General features: G+C 43.1%; 2 protein-coding genes across 2 annotated transcripts; one reads left to right on the top strand and one right to left on the bottom strand.

Moving 5' to 3' along the window:
- The first annotated feature begins 469 nt into the window (after nt 1–469).
- LOC115781136 (diacylglycerol O-acyltransferase 1-like) lies at nt 470–15975 on the top strand. The gene is made up of 17 exons (XM_030730575.1): nt 470–632; nt 7087–7174; nt 7268–7308; nt 9396–9481; nt 9624–9676; nt 9773–9878; nt 11658–11753; nt 11836–11895; nt 11974–12077; nt 12610–12648; nt 13609–13650; nt 13747–13791; nt 13906–14015; nt 14101–14166; nt 14273–14360; nt 15276–15338; nt 15609–15975. Exons 1-17 carry the CDS (start codon nt 502–504, stop codon nt 15798–15800), a joined length of 1410 nt encoding a protein of 469 aa, XP_030586435.1. The 5' UTR covers nt 470–501; the 3' UTR covers nt 15801–15975.
- LOC115781137 (uncharacterized) lies at nt 546–6804 on the bottom strand. The gene is made up of 2 exons (XM_030730576.1): nt 5828–6804; nt 546–669 (listed from the first exon to the last, which is right to left on the bottom strand). The coding sequence occupies exons 1-2, from the start codon at nt 6398–6400 to the stop codon at nt 592–594; spliced, it is 651 nt and encodes a 216-aa protein (XP_030586436.1). The 5' UTR covers nt 6401–6804; the 3' UTR covers nt 546–591.
- Nucleotides 15976–16332: the final 357 nt, after the last annotated feature.

Genomic DNA, 16332 nt, shown 5'->3' with positions numbered 1-16332 from the left:
GTCAATGCAGTAAAAACATATTGTGGTGTAAAAACAGAGTGGAACACCATCAGCTGTGGAGTGGTCTCTTCACAGTCTTACATTCTGTATTTCTGTGTGGGTTTGCACGTTTGCTGCGTTTCCCATTCTTCCAGGAAAATAAGAAATGAGGGGTGGCTCAAGACTTTTGCACAGCACTGTCTAACCTCGAGCTCTCTGGAGCAGGATGGATCATCACATAAGAAACAGTTCAGTCGGTAAATTGTGTTTCAAATTTGTTGCCAAGAAATTAAAAGAAAAAGCATTTTTAATGGAATTTGTAGAGTTTTATTTCTCACATGAAATACAATAAAAACATGACACTGTTTAATATTTATGTTCATACTTTATTATCTCAGTATTTCAGCTGAAGCATCTGACAGGAGAGTGATGGGAATCTGATCTGTGAGCGTTTCCTGGCTGTCACGGCGAACTCGAGCACCTCTGACCTTCAGCTCGGCGGACCGACCCTCAGACTTGGAGATGGCTGCGATGAGGAAGAGGTTCTCCTCCTCCTCAGTCGAAGAGGACAGTGCAAGCCTCCATGACAGTGCTCCCATTTGTGCCTCTGATCTAACCAGTGAAGAAGAACATCCGTATGCATCCCTGCTCTGGTAACCTCTCTGCTTGTTGTGGATTTAGCTGCAACATCTGTTTTTAAAGGAAAAATGCCCAGACGTCCGATTTGAACTTCATCTTGCTTTTACTAGAACTGCATCTAATTAATACATTTGTACAACACACTTGTTCGGCTGGCTAACATGCTTAAAACTAGCTAACAACATTGTCTTCTTCGCCTCTGCCCAAACGCGAGGCAACACCGCCATCTAGTGGGGAATCTAAATGCATATATTTGAAGGAAAAACACGTTCTGGAATAAATGAAATATGTTACATTAATATCTTTTATCAGTAAACTATTAACTAAATTATTGGTTCTGTGTGTTTAAATTAATTTGTAAAACACATTCAATAACCTCTCACATAACTAATTTGCACCTAAACCATTTGTTACTAAATATTCAACATCCTCCCCCCCAGAAGACAGTTTAAGCAATAATTTCAAAAGGATATAGTAGCTGAACTGGTCTTCTTAATGTTGTCCCAGTTGAAGTACGCACAGCGCAGGATCTGACTAGTCCAGCTCTTCCTGGGAACACTTCCATAATTAGTCCTGTTTTCCATGTTAGACGTGGCATCTTGTCATCTCCAATTAGAACTAGATCTCCTGTTTTGAGTTGCATTGGATTTGGGGTTTGACGAGTGTGTGCAGATCTGAGGTCCTGCAAATACTCCCTCCTCCATCGGTTCCAAAATTCATTTACAAGTCTGTGACGGTATTTCCATCTTCGGGTCAGCTCTTCTTTGTTTGCATTTGTTGTCTGACCTTCTGCAGAAAATGACTTTGGTGGTAAAGAGGTGAGTCTTTTCCCAATCAGGAAATGAGCTGGCGTCAGAGGTAGAGGTTCTTTCAAATCATTGTACACAAATGTGAGTGGTCTTGAGTTGATAGTGGCTTCTATTTCTGTCAATAGAGAAGTTAACTCTTCAAAACGCAAAGATGCTCTGCCCATGACTCTTTTGAGGCATCCCTTTACAGAACGCACTAATCTTTCCCAAAACCCGCCCCACCAAGCTGCTCTCTCCACAATAAATTTCCACTTGATTCCTCTTTCAGAAAAATATTCGAACAGCTCAGGCTCTTTCATAGCTTTCCACAGGTCCTTTAGATCTTGATCAGCCCGTTTGAAAGTTTTTGCATTGTCCGAGTAGATTATTCTGCATAGTCCCCTCCGTGAAACAAATCTTTTGAGTGCCAAGAGGAAACTTTCTGTTGATAGACTCGACACTAATTCAAGGTGCACTGCACGTGTCACTGCACAGGTGAAAAGTGCGACATACGCTTTCTCTGTAGTGTTCTTTGTCTTTACAAACAGTGAGCCTGCAAAGTCTACACCTGTGATTTCAAAGGGCGGTGCTTCCGTAACTCTGTCTTTGGGTAGAGGCGCAGCTGTTTGCTGTGCTGCTTTCACTTTGAATCTTTTACAGATAGTACAATCTGAAATACATTTTTTGACAAGCTGTCTTGCACGTGGAATCCAGTATTTCTCTCGCAGATGAACAAGAGTGTCTCTTACGCCTGAATGCATAACCTTTTTGTGACTGTATTCCATCAGAAGTCGTGCAAATCTGTGACTTGAGGGTAGCAACCATGGGTGTTGCTCACTGAAACTCATGTCCGATTGTTGCAGCCTTCCTCCTACACAGATTAAACCGTGCTCGTCCAGAAATGGTTTAAAGTCTCTCAATTTTGAGTTTTTGTTCACATTTTCTCCAGTTTTCAACTCTTTTATTTCCCTTTCAAAACTGCTAAGTTGTGCTTCACGTGTCCAGACCTTTTCAGCTTCTGATATTTCCTTTGCTGTTATTTCTCCAGCTTTTCTTTGATTTGAACGACAGTGGTGAAGAAATCTTTGAATCCATGCAGTTATTCTTAGAATAGTTTGTAGTTTGCTGTACCTTTCCAGTTGAAGCAATGGCTCAGATTCTACTCTTTCACTGTTACTGAGATGTACTGCGACTTGACTTGCCTTTAACTCCGCTTTAACCTCTTCTTCTGAAAACATGTTTTCTGTTGTCTCTGGCGGGGTGGTTTGATGCTCCCTTTCTTTCAAAAATTGTGGGCCTGACCACCAGAGCTCTTCTTCTTTCAGCCTTGTTGCAGACTGACCTCTTGTTGTGAGATCAGCTGGGTTAAGTTTCCCATTACAATGTGTCCATAGTTCCGGAGGTGTCAAAGTTTGTATCTCCATGACCCTGTTCGCAACAAACTGTTTCCATTTCTTTGATGAGCTGCGAATCCAATGGATCACTATCATGGAGTCTGACCACATTTTGAGTTGGCTGAGTTGCATATTTAGTGCATTCAAAAGGTTATTTGCCAACCTTGCTCCAATCAAGGCTCCCATTAATTCCAACCGTGGAAGTGTTATTGTTTTGATTGGTGCCACTCTTGACTTGGACGCTACCAGCGTGGTAACAGTCTCTTCTTCTGGTGTTTGTCCTTGCAGGTACGCAACTGTGCCATAGGCCCTTTCGCTTGCATCTGTGAAAACATGGAGAACTTGTGATTTACCTGACAGGTTTTCTGTTCCATACCACCTTGGAATGACTATTTGGTGGATCTGAGGAAGCTCCATGCACCACTGTTGCCATGCTTGTGAAAGGTCTGGAGGCAGCTCGTCATCCCAGCTCAGGCCCCTTCGCCACATTTCTTGAAACAAACATTTTACTCGAATAGTAAATGGCGTTAGGAATCCTATGGGATCAAAGATTCTGGCGGATGATCTCAAAACACTCCTCTTTGTGTTCTCTTTTCCTTTCAGAATGCTCATCAAGTGTTTGAGGTCAAATGCAAAGTCGTCTGTGTCCGGTCTCCACACCAAACCAAGTACCTTGAGCACAGCTCCATGTGCTTCTGTTTCTTGTGTAAAATCAAGGCTGCTGTTTGACCACTTAGTTTGCAGTTCATGGGAGTTTGTTGTCCACTTACACAGGTTCATGTTGGCAGCCGCCAATATCTCTCTCGCTCTTGTAGTAAGTTTGTATGCCTCTTCTGCATTGCTTGAACTAGCAATCAGATCATCCACATAAAATGAGTCTCTCATTAGCTTTACTGTATCTGGTTGGTCAGCTTGATATTTTTCTAGATGATGTCTGATTGTGGCTGCAAGTAAGAATGGACTTGAAGTTACTCCAAACACAACACGTGCCATTCTCATTATGCGTGTGTTGGTGCCTTCAGAATCTGGGGGTCCTGTAAACCACAAAAATCTCACAGCATTTCTGTCACTCTCAGTAATGGATATCTGCAGGAAAGCCTTTGTAATGTCTGCTGTGAAAGCTACTGAATTTTGTCTGAATCTGATTAAAATGCTTATGAGGTCAGCATTCAGGTTTGGGCCAGGTAATAAACAGTCATTTAAAGAAGAACAACCTTCTTCACGTGATGAAGCATCAAAAACTACCCTTAATTTGGTAGTTACCTTGTCCTCTCTGATTACAGCATGATGAGGCAAGTAGTATGTTACATTCTCTGCCTCTGCTGAATAGCTGCTCTCTGGCACATCTTCACATATTCCCTGCTCTTTGTATTCTTCTATTACATCATTGTATCTTTTGAACAGCGTTACATCAGATTTCAGTTTTCTTTTCAAGCTTTCAAACCTTTTCTCTGCAACCTTCTTGTTGTCTGCTAGCTTGGGTGTGTCTTGTCGCCATGGCAATGCAACTTCATACCGCTCATTTATGAATCTGACTGACCTGTCAAAGCTCTCTTGTGCTTTCTTGTCATCAGGTGTTTCCTCACCTTTGGTAGAAATTCCCAGTGACTCTATTTCCCAAAATGCTTTTAGCTGGTTTGAGATCTCCAATGAGTCTTCACTGAGTCCAATGTGCATACATGCTGCTTCATTCATACTGGACATGACAACTGGTCCTTGCACTACCCAGCCAAATCTGGTTTCAATAGCAACTAATGCATCTGACAGTCTTTCAGTTTTGCCTGTGACTATTTTCCAGTAGTAATCTGCTCCGATCAGTACTGACAGCTCTAAATCGTCCTTGTCTCCTGTTGACACATCTGCTACCGGTAGCCCTTTTTTCTCCAGCTGCTGTTGGATGTGTTTACTGGGTATTTTCATGACTGCAGTACACAGCTGCGGCGTTTGAACAGCTTCAATCTCAATTTCCTGATCTTTGTTTCTCACATTCTCCAGGACTAGTTTTATGACGTTGCATTTAGTGGTCACAGGGTTCTTAGAGCCAAACGTGTGCAGGTTCAGTGTTTCTTGTTTCACCACTGGCAGTTTTAAATCCTTCACTTGTTTCTCCTGAACAAAACTCCGTTGGCTTCCTCCATCAATCAAGCAACGCACAAGCTTCTTTCCACCGGGTCCTTCAATCCTCGCTCTCACAGTTTGCAACAATACTGTTTCACATTTTTCAGTCGGGTTTGCTGCGTGTGGAATGACTGACGAGACTACAGCATCACTTGTGTTCTCTGCAGCATCAGTGTTTTCTAACGGTTGTTCACCTTTGTCACACACTACCGCATGATGTCTCCTACCACAATCAGTGCATGTCACATTTTTCGATCTGCAGTCTCGAGCAAGATGTCTTGGTTTTAGGCATATAAAACACCTTCCTGCTTTCTTTAGCTTTTCCTTCCTGCTTGTGACTGTGTCTTCTGTGCACTGTTCTGACTTGTGGCTGGTACTGTTACAGAATATGCAACTGGGCACAAGGGGTGTATTTGAACTGCCTGTGTGGAGGGCTGCTGCTGATGGCACGTTAGCTCTTTTCCACTTATCTCTGCTTAAATCTGGTTTGCAGTGTTGTTTCTGCATGCCATGTGCATCTTTAAAAGTCTCGCTTGGTTTTGTCAAATGGGCAGCACGTTCTCTGCTTTCAACTTCTTGTTGCAAAAATTTAACAAGATCATCAACATCCCATGCTTGCCCGATATCTGTTTTGCGTGTATACTCAAGGGCAAGGTCATCAGGAATCATTTTGAGCAGTATGGGGCACAGTAAACCGCCATAACTATCTGACACAACACCTAAAGCTTCTAGGCTTCTTATTTGTACTTCAACATCATTAAAAAGTTGTCTCAAAGCGACAATGTCTGCGCTTCTTTTTACTGGGCTTAGATTCAGTAATTTAGACATATGCGCACTTACAATGAGATCTTTCCTTCCAAATCTTTGCTTAAGCATGTCTACTGCAGTATCATAGTTCGTGTCAGTTACCTTCAGCCCTGCAACAGCTCGTGCAGCTGGCCCGATGAGATATGACTTCAGGTAAGTGAATCTTTCAGTTTTGCTCAAGTCTGGGTTTCGGTGAATAGCGTTTTCGAACTGGTCCCAAAACTCTTGCCACATGCATACTTCTCCATTGTATTTGCTTATTGAGAGCTTGGGTAGTTTTACAGAGGGTCTGCTTGCTGTTGACCGTGTACTTGCGTCACTCAGTCGTTGTGGACGCGTTTCTATGGCAGCGTCCCCTCCCGGTTCAAGTTGTTGTATGGCAGCCCTTTCAATCGCTCTCTCCGCTCGCGTGCGCCATAAGCTCGTGTTGTCTTGATACTCCATTGTCCTCATCAAGTCCGCATCTAACTCCTCCAATGCGATCTCCTGCTCTATACCGGGTTCAATATCTTGCAGGCTTTTCTCCTTCTGCGATAACATGGCTAACAGCTCTTGCAAATGATCACTGTTCACATTACTTTTACTTGTTTCATCCTGAATATTTTGCAGCAGCTTCGTAACGGACGCCCGCAGCACAGTCCGCTTCTGTTTTAACCTTTGTAGTCGCTCCGTCATTTTTTCCTTTTCGTTTGTCGTTGTTACAGCTATCGGCTTGATCCCAACAAAGATCCTTTTTCACACGTCCTGTCCCGGGTTTCGGCACCAAAAAAATGTTGTGGATTTAGCTGCAACATCTGTTTTTAAAGGAAAAATGCCCAGACGTCCGATTTGAACTTCATCTTGCTTTTACTAGAACTGCATCTAATTAATACATTTGTACAACACACTTGTTCGGCTGGCTAACATGCTTAAAACTAGCTAACAACATTGTCTTCTTCGCCTCTGCCCAAACGCGAGGCAACACCGCCATCTAGTGGGGAATCTAAATGCATATATTTGAAGGAAAAACACGTTCTGGAATAAATGAAATATGTTACATTAATATCTTTTATCAGTAAACTATTAACTAAATTATTGGTTCTGTGTGTTTAAATTAATTTGTAAAACACATTCAATAACCTCTCACATAACTAATTTGCACCTAAACCATTTGTTACTAAATATTCAACACTGCTGCCACAGCCCTCACCTGTGGATGAAGTCTCAGATATTTTACTCAAATTTTTAAAAAGCCCCAAAATGTTGGGTGTTAACCCCCCTAAAAAAATCCATTACACAGAGTGCAGTCATATCAGAGCTGATAGGATAATATTTACTTACAAAAATAAGCCCAAAGATGATGAGAATGTGTTTTTGTGCAGCTGCCACAGCGTCCAAGACTCCCTGCTGAGCTCCAACAGCAGCTTCACCGGATACAGAGGCATCCTCAACTGGATCATCATCCTGCTGGTCGGTTTTCCAGCCCCTCCTTCTGATTTCTGAGTTATAAAAGCGCTTACATTTGGACTTATTTACTATATGTATGTCCTTCTGATTTTCAAGGTCCTGACTCATGCTCACCTGTTCCTGGAGAATTTCATACAGTGAGTATAAATGGCTGCTCGACTTTTTTTGGGCCTGAATTTTCATATGTGGTGGATTTAATTTCACTGTTTCTGTTTTCTGCCCATCCTGTGCACACGTGACTGAAAACAGTGATTTGTGAAATCATAAGTGAATAAAATGAAGAACTGCACTCAGCATTCTGTATCACAATGAGAGTTAAAGTTGCATCGATCACAGTTTTAGTGCATGAGGGGAAAAAAGGACAGCGGTGTAACTTTCTGTGACCTGACCATGTGGAGTGCACCATCGTTGATTAAAAACTCAATAATTTCACTCTTCGTGACTCACCACATGATTCAGGCCTGTGAAACAGGTTGTTGTGAGTTAGCTGCATGTTTGAGGGCTTTATTGGAGCAGACTGTACAGTAGCTGCGTGTGAATCAGGTATATTTGTTTGCCCCTTGATGAGATTCACTTGGTGAAATTGAGCTCGACACCCGATGTTGGTTACAAACAATGCGAACACTGTAAGCTGCAAACAAATGTGAACAATTCTTTAGTTATCTTGAAAATACAAATTTATAATCTATCTAATGATTAATGTGTACTGCTCAAAAAAACACTGAAAGCACATCAGATCTCAATGGGATAAAAAATCATGCTGGATCTCTGTATTGATATGGGCTCGTTAGGAATGAAAGGATCCCACATTGTTTGATGGAAATTAAAAAGTATCACTCTACAGAGGCTGAATTCAGAGACACCCCAAAATCAAAGTGACAAAATGATGCAGCTGATCTGTTTTGCCAAAATGTAATTGCAGCAGCTCAAAATGGTACTCAGTAGTTTGTCTGACATCATCGGGGATGATGGATGTGTCCTGGAGGATCTCCTCCCAGATCACTGAGCTCCTGGACAGTCTGAGGTGCAACCTGGCAGTGTTGGATGGACCAAAACATAATGTCCCAGAGGTGTTCTGTTGGATTTAGGTCAGGGGAGTGTGGGGGCCAGTCAGTGGTATCAGTTCCTTCATCCTCAGTAAACTGCCTGCATACTCTCACCACATGAGGCACCAGGAGGAACCAAAACCCACTGCACCAGCGTGGGTCTGACAGCTCCAAGGATTTCATCCTGATACCTGATGGCAGTCCGGGTGGTGTTGCCTAGCCTGTGTGTCCCTCTGTGGATATGCCTCCCCAGACATCAGTGACCCACCACCAAACCGGTCATGCTGAACAATGTTACAGGCAGCATAACGTTCTCCACGACTTCTCCAGACTGTTTCACATCTGTCGTTTTGTAGCTCTGCAGAGCTCATCCTGCTCCTCCTGCACAAAGTAGCAGATCCCGGTCCTGCTGATGGGTTAAGGACCTTCTCCGGCCCTGTCCAGCTCTCCAGCTCTGCCTGTCTCCTGGAATCTCCTCCATGCTCTGAGACTGTGCTGGGAGACACAGCAAACCCTGCAAACCTTTGCAGCTTAGAAACGACTAAAAAACAGCTTTAAATTTTTGAAGCTTTGGCAAACAGAAACTATTGTAAGCAGTTTCTACATAATGTGACTGAACAGTGGAGGCTGCAGATTTCCACTGAGCGCTCCTTCAGCTGTTTATGATGCTTGAACACGTGTCTAAGGATACAATGACTCCTGCTGGGTTTATGATGTGACTCTTCTGTGACAACAAATCTCAGAGACGGCTTTGATGAAACTCTCATGAGGTTCTGTTGAAGCATTTTGCCGTCCACAGACCTGCAGAGCCTTTACATTTGTCTCCAGGTATTTGTAACCATCGCTGGTCATCGCTGTCCAAAGACTTCCCCTGTAATAAAGTTAGATATCTGTAAAACTGCTCACCTACAAATAAGCTTCTTTTTTATTTTAAATTCTCTACCTTATGATTTTTTTTTAAACCATGGTGGTTTCATGCTTAGGAAATTTCCCACATGGTCTCTAAAAAGGACTTCAAATTTTGGGCATCATCTAATCTAAAGTCTATGTGCTAGCTTGGCGTAGAGACATTTTCAGACATTTCTAAATTTTAGTATTCATTGCAGCATTTCATCCAGAATTAATGAGCTCCCGTGCTTCCATAAAGACATTTGGCTTTGTTTTCCTCTTCCCGACAGATATGGATTTTTGATAGATGTCCAGAAAGTTTGGGGGCATCTGATTGAGGACAACTGCAACTGGTCGTCAGTCGTTCTCATTCTGGGTGAGAAACTATTTGTAGGACTGCAGCAGAGATACAAACGCATGCTGAATGATATGAGCTGACTTTAGATTAGCCTTGGGAAGGGAATGTGTGGCTCCAGCAGCAAACTTGTTGTTGAGAACCAACAAAATGTTTCTTCCAGCTGCCAACATGTTTGCTCTGGTAGCTTTGCTCCTGGAGAGCTCCCAGGAAAAGGTGAGAGCTGCTTTTCCTCTTTTAGATCCATAATGTTGTGGATGAAAGTGTACCAGTTGTGTTATTATCAGGTCAAAATATAAATTTGTTTGTCAGGCGATGCTGTCTGCCACCAACACTCATCGGTTACACCTCACTAATTTGGGGTTGCTGGTTCTATTTCCTGCTGCAGTCCTCATGTGTGAGCCCACAATGTCAACAGGTAACAACTTTAAATGTGTGCACCATCATTGCATCATATTTACTGTAATGAGTTCCTTTGCAGTATACGCTCATCGGCCACTTCATTAGGTACACGTCACTGGTAGCAGGTAGGACGTCCTTTTACCTTCAGAACTTTCTCAGGTCTTCGTGGCGTGGCTTTATAATCTTTATAAGACTTTATAATCATCACTGCTCCCAACAAAAACCACAATAACCTACACAATGTAGGATAATATATAATATACTGTAAATAGTCCGGCCTGTTAAGGTTCAACACACAGGCACATCATGTACATTGTATATAGTGTTATTATTAGTAGTATTAAGGTTAATCTTGTTTGTTGATTTTATATATATTTATATTCTTTTCTTAATAGTGTGAATTATTATATTTTTATTTATATTTATAATAACTGCGGCTGCTGTTACACCCAAATTTCCCCTCTGTGGGACAATAAAGGCTGTTTCTTCTTCTTCTTCTTCTTTAACAAGGTGCTCCAAACATCCCTCAGAGATTTTGGTCCATATATTAACACAATAGTGTCACACAGTTGCTGCAGATTTGTCAGTTGCGTGTCTGTGATGTTTACCCCCCCATTCCACCACATCCCAAAGGTGTTGTGTTGGACTGAGATCTGGTGACTGTGTCACGTTCAGGAAACCAGTTTGCGATGATTCGAACTTTGTGACCTGCGTAGTCCTGCGACAGGCTGGCGACCTGTACAGGGTGTACCCTGCCTCTCACCCTGCAGCAGTTGGGAACTGTTGATGCAAGGCAGGATGGAGCCATGTTTTCATGCTGTTTATGCCACATTCTGACCTTCCATCTGAATGTTGCAGCAGAAATGGAGACTCATCAGATCAGGAAACGTTTTTCCAATCTTCTGTTTCCCGTTTTTGGTGAGCCCATGAGAAGCGTACCCTCAGTTTCCTGTTCTTAGCTGACAGGAGTGGGATCCTGTGTGGTCTTCTGCTCAATGTGTTCTGCATTCAGAGATGCTCTTCTGCATATCGTGGTTGTAACAAGTGGTTATTTGAGGTTCCAGCGAACTGCTGCTCACTGGATATTTTCAGACCTTTCTCTGTGTGGGAAAATCCACCAGTTTCTGAAACACCCAGACCCGCCTGTCTGGCATTAACAGCCACGCCACATTCATTTTTGTTCCCTGTTCTGATGCTCGGTTTGAACTTCAGCACGCCATCATGACCATGTCTGCTTGGCTAAATGTGTTGTGTTGCCACTGGTTGATTGGATATTTGTGTTAATGAGCAGTTGAACAGGTGCAGCTAACAAAGAGGCCGGTGAGTGTATTTATTTAGGCAGTTCTCCTCCAACAGTTGGTCTGCTGGTTGGGTCCAATTAGAACACACCCAGCAAAGGTGAACGCTCTGCAGGTAGATACTACGGAAAAGAAAGGTGTGAATTTTTTACATCCCCTCTGGCAGCTGCGTATCGTATGTGACAGACCTTTATTCACTGCTCACAGTCGCACTGGTGGAACTGATTCAATATTCAAGATTCAAGATTCAAGAAGTTTATTGTCATGTACACCGCAAAACACTGTGGTTATGCTGAGCAATGAAATTCTTACTTGCGACTGCTTTACAAACAATTGAAATAAGCAACTAAGTTAAAATAAAATTTAAGAACTGATGATGCCTGGCTTAAGCCATGACACCAAACCAGGAAGTGTGATGTAAACATCTGTGCTTATTATCTTCTGAAACGTGTCAGTGTCTGCTGTGAAAAGGCTGTTTGTGTTTTATTGTCCACCAGGTGGCGCTTTTCTCTCTCTCTTGTTCTACACTGTTCTGGGGATGAAGCTTTACTCATACCAGGAAACTAATCGCTGGTACCGTCTGGCTCATTTAGGTATCTCTCCATCACTAAAGTTTTCATTGACCCCGCCTTAGAAGAACAACAATTACTACAAATTTTTTTATTATTTTTTTAGGTAAAGACCAGAATGGACCTGAACCACAAAAAGACCACAATGAGCATCTGACATTCAGAGGTAACACCTGCTTAATTTCATGAAAGCGACGCACAGCAAAGCATTCCTCTGTTTTTGACTCTGTCTTTATTTTCTCAGATCTCTACTATTTCCTCCTCGCACCCACTCTGTGCTACCAGAGAGGCTTCCCGCGCACTCCCAAAGTCCGCATTAACAAGCTGCTGCACAGACTGCTGGAGATGGTGAGCTTTCTGCTGTGTGGGAAAGGAAAATATAAGCTCTTAATGGTGCTATCTTGGGTGACCCTCAATTTTCTCATTATAAGTCTATGACTGAGCGCTCCCATGACGGTCTTCATCCTCTGTTGGCATGGTAACACTAAGGGTGCTCAGAAAATTTTGCTGAAATTGAAAACTTTTTCTTGCCTAGTGAGCTTCAGGCCCTCCAATCAGACCATCTCTGCACCTCCAGTGACTGGAGCTGCTATATTTATAGTCCTGAACAGTGAAAATGTGATTCTGGGATGCAGAGAGACACTGGAGGGGATTTTGTGTGTCTTTGTGTGTGTGTGTGTGTGTGTGTGTGTGTGTGTGTGTGTGTGTGTGTGTGTGTGTGTGTGTGTGTGTGTACCCACTGATGTCATAGTGTTTGTAGTTATCTCTGGTTTCTTGATTGATTCTGATTTTTTAAGGACTGATGTCTGACAGCTAAGACTGATCACAGTGTTTTCCCTCCAGGACAATAAAATGTAATCACTGCATTTTCTACTTCCAGGTGGTTGTTGTCCAGATCATGGTCGGCATTGTGCAGCAGGTACAGCATCACTATTATATTCATGTGCACACCTCTTGGGGTGTCTGGGGCCGTGAAGGCGTGTTTCACTCAGGGGCTGATGGGGGGATGTGTGTAAATTAGAAGTAGAATTGATGATATCTACTGTAAAATGTGCTTTGCTCACGCATGTTTTCTTATCCCTAAAATGCTCATGTGGGTTGGTATCTCAGAAGTTGGGTCAGCACCTTTGGCTCTTTATCATGTTCCTCAACCTGTTCCTGTGCAGTTTTCTTGGTGTGCTGGGACACGCTGCCCTGCTCGGGAGACTGTTGCTGTCAGGGAGTGCTGTTATTGCAACATGTTTTGCATCAAACTGAAATCAGAGCCTTCGACTGGCCTCTCTGCATTTGATGTTGTGTCTATAAATCAGTAAAATCTGCAGCTGGTTTTTCTTGAAGCAGTGAGTCGTGGAAATTGATGCATGTTTTAGACTAGTGATGGGTCGGTCGTGAACAAGTCCCAAAGTCTGGGGCACGGCCCCCTGGTGGGCTGCAAGGTACTGCAGGGGGGGCCACAGTAATAGAAATTCAGTTTGAAATTACTCACACATATGTACAGATATATATTAATATAAATGTATTCATTTATATAAAAACTGAATTCAAACTGGTAACAGGAGGTGGTTAGTTTGTGATATTACTCATTACTCTGACCTAAATGTACTGCTCTTGTGTTGAAGTTTGTGTCCCAGTGGGTCACATGTTGGCATTAGTACTTTGCAATTTACAGCCAACAGTCTGTGTTGTTTATGTTTTTTTTTTTTTTAAATACAGTTTTCAAGGAAAATCTCTTTCATTACTTTCTCTTGTATTTTGATGAGAGTGAAGATTTAAGATTGGGTGGGCCCCGTCGACTTTGGGAATGGCTGCTTTAGACTGTTATTTACTTTAGGATCCAGTTTAAATTTCATGACTCTTGAATCTTTTTATTTTCTCCTAGTGGATTGAGCCCATGTTCCGGAGATCAGAAATCTCATTCTCTGTAAGTGAAACACAATCCCAGCTGTGAACGTTAGAACCAGGCCGGCCTCCACCCCGATGAATCCACTGTTCTTTCTCCTTGTTTACTTGTATCCAGAGCATGGCCATCACTACGAGAGTGGAGCACCTCGTGGGACTGGTGGTTAGTGACTTTGGATTCCTTTAAATGTTTTCTTTTGTCCTTGTCCATAATAATTAGAGAGAGCAGTCTGTATGTGTGGTATATTGGTATTGCTAACACATATTTTCTTGTCAGGCACCGACGCACTTCCTCTGGCTCCTCTTCTTCTTCCTGAGCCATTCCTACCTGAACTTCTGTGCAGAACTGCTGCGCTTCGGCGATCGCCATTTTTACGGAGACTGGTGGTCAGTTGCACGGAGCTGTTACTGTGAACTGTGTCGTTCTCTCGCAGCAGTGTTGCAGGATGATTGCAGTTTGTTTTGTTCACAGGAACGCCAGAACTTTGATTGCTTTCTGGAAGAACTGGAATATTCCCTTTCAGAAGTGGTGTCACAGGTACTATGTTCATAATTTGGCCTGAGTGCTTGAATTTGACCACAGATTTTACTCATTTGACATCTGAGTGTTTTGTTTACATGATTTTCTTTTCATGCATAAAAAGACACATATACATATGGCTGGTGGAGAGGAATGTTTCTCCATCACATGCTGAGTTGCTGGTCTTCCTGATGTCTGCTGCTCTTTGTGAGGTATGGTCTGCTCTTTCTAACATGTTTGGAAAGGTGATTTGATGCTTCCTTTCTTACCTCCTTTAGCACAGGATACAGTGGACCATTGCTAATGGGTGTAGCTGATTTTACCTTATTGTTCTTGTTCCTAAAACATCATATTAATGTTGCTACAGGACCATCATTGCAGCCACAGACTGGAGGGCTTGAATTTCAGTGCACAGGCACAATCGAACCGAGTCCTATAAATCTAGCACTTAATATGCGGGAAATCCTGCACCAGTTACAGCAGTCTAATAATGTTCAGCCCAAGTTTGTGCAGAAATAAGCAGACATGCTGCAAAGGTGAACCAGTGTTCAGTGGCCACCCCTGCTGCCCAGGTTTAAGCACTGGGCGATGTATCTGTGATGATTGTAGTCCGTCGGTGGGACATTGTAGTTTCACCCCAGCAGACCCACATCACAAACATCCACCGTCACTTTATTAAGTAGTTTTTTTCTGGAGTCAGATTCTCAGAGCATTCCTGTGAAATCTGATCCAAATCTCCCCTTGACTCATAATATATCATAATATGTTTTTTCCATTGAGGCCAAGGAAACGAGATGAGGAAAATATGAGTCTTTTTTATGTCATCGATGGAGCGTGTCCTGTTGTAAAACCTTAATGGATCAGTCAGCATGCATAAGCAGGATGCTAGAGATTTATGAACAAACTTGGCTTCCTTATAGGAAAACCCAAAGGACATAAGTGTTGCTGTCTGTACAGCTTATTGTGAAAAGTAGAAAAAATGGGGGGCTTCTGCCTAGAAGCAGATGTAATTATATAGGCCTATCGTGCAGGTGCCCCCTGCTGCAGGACCAGGTGAACTGCAGCCTGTAGCTTTAGGATCATCTCTGACAATACTAATGAGCTGCGATGGCTTCTCTCCCACACAGTGTATGATTGCTCTGCCCCTGCACAGCTGCCGTCTGTGGATCTTCCTCCTGATGGTGTTTGAGGTGAGAATACTGAACCAGTGGCAGCTGCTGCTGATTTACCTGTGTGGGGATCCAGCTCAGTCGTTCATGTACGGTACACCCTGCTGCACTCTTTTACTGGGGTTAGAGATCTGCCACTGTGGAAACATGCACGCTGCAAATGGAGACACACTGAAATCTTAACCCAGTGTGCTTTAGTGTTGTGATCATTATCTTTGTCATCTGACGTGATGCATTATGTTGTCAGAATTGCCGTATTTCTTGAGCTAACACCACCTCCCCTCCTTCCAGCTCTTGGTTGCGGTATTCCTCGGAGACTATTTCCAGGGAAACTATGGCAACGGTTTAGTGTGGCTGCTGCTCCTGCTGGGCCCTCCTCTAGCTGTGACCACTTACTTTCACGACCACTACATCCGCCTCCATCTTATCCATCACCATCGCCCGTCACCCTCACCGCTGACATCAGACCGCAGAGTTCACTGACTGCGAGAAGAGTCTCGCAGATATTCCTACACTACACTTACATTTATGACTGGATTCAGCTGTGAACCAAAGCTGTACATGCCTGAAATGTTTGGGGGGGGTATAGTCTTAGTATAGTAGACTAAACCTGAATTATGCTCCTACACTTTCACCTCATGCAGATGTTCATGGAATAAATGACTGTTTTGTGAGGTTTCTTTGTTTGAGTTGTTCATTCATGCTTTCTGATTGCGGTCCACAGAGCGAGGCTGCTACAGTCAGAGTTAGTAAGGTCTTCCTGATGTGACCATTTCTGCTATAAACATGTGATTCAGAAGATAAGGTTGCTGCTGGGATCTCGCCACATCAGCGTGCGGTTAGGAGGCCCTCATTTAGATACGTTTACTGTAAGCCTTGTGGACACGGTCCAGTCAAGAAATACAGGGAATGATTTACTGCGTATGTACCTCCCAAAGTCCAGTTTGAACAGGCCTGAATTCCTGTTGAGTGCCCCAGGCTGTTCCCATCGGTTTTAACATTTGATATCAGGTGA

Source organism: Archocentrus centrarchus, chromosome 6 (genome assembly GCF_007364275.1).
Source record: "Archocentrus centrarchus isolate MPI-CPG fArcCen1 chromosome 6, fArcCen1, whole genome shotgun sequence".
Taxonomy (NCBI): Eukaryota; Metazoa; Chordata; class Actinopteri; order Cichliformes; family Cichlidae; genus Archocentrus; species Archocentrus centrarchus.
Note: the sequence above shows the minus strand (reverse complement) of the source record. Positions and strands in the feature narration are given on the sequence as shown.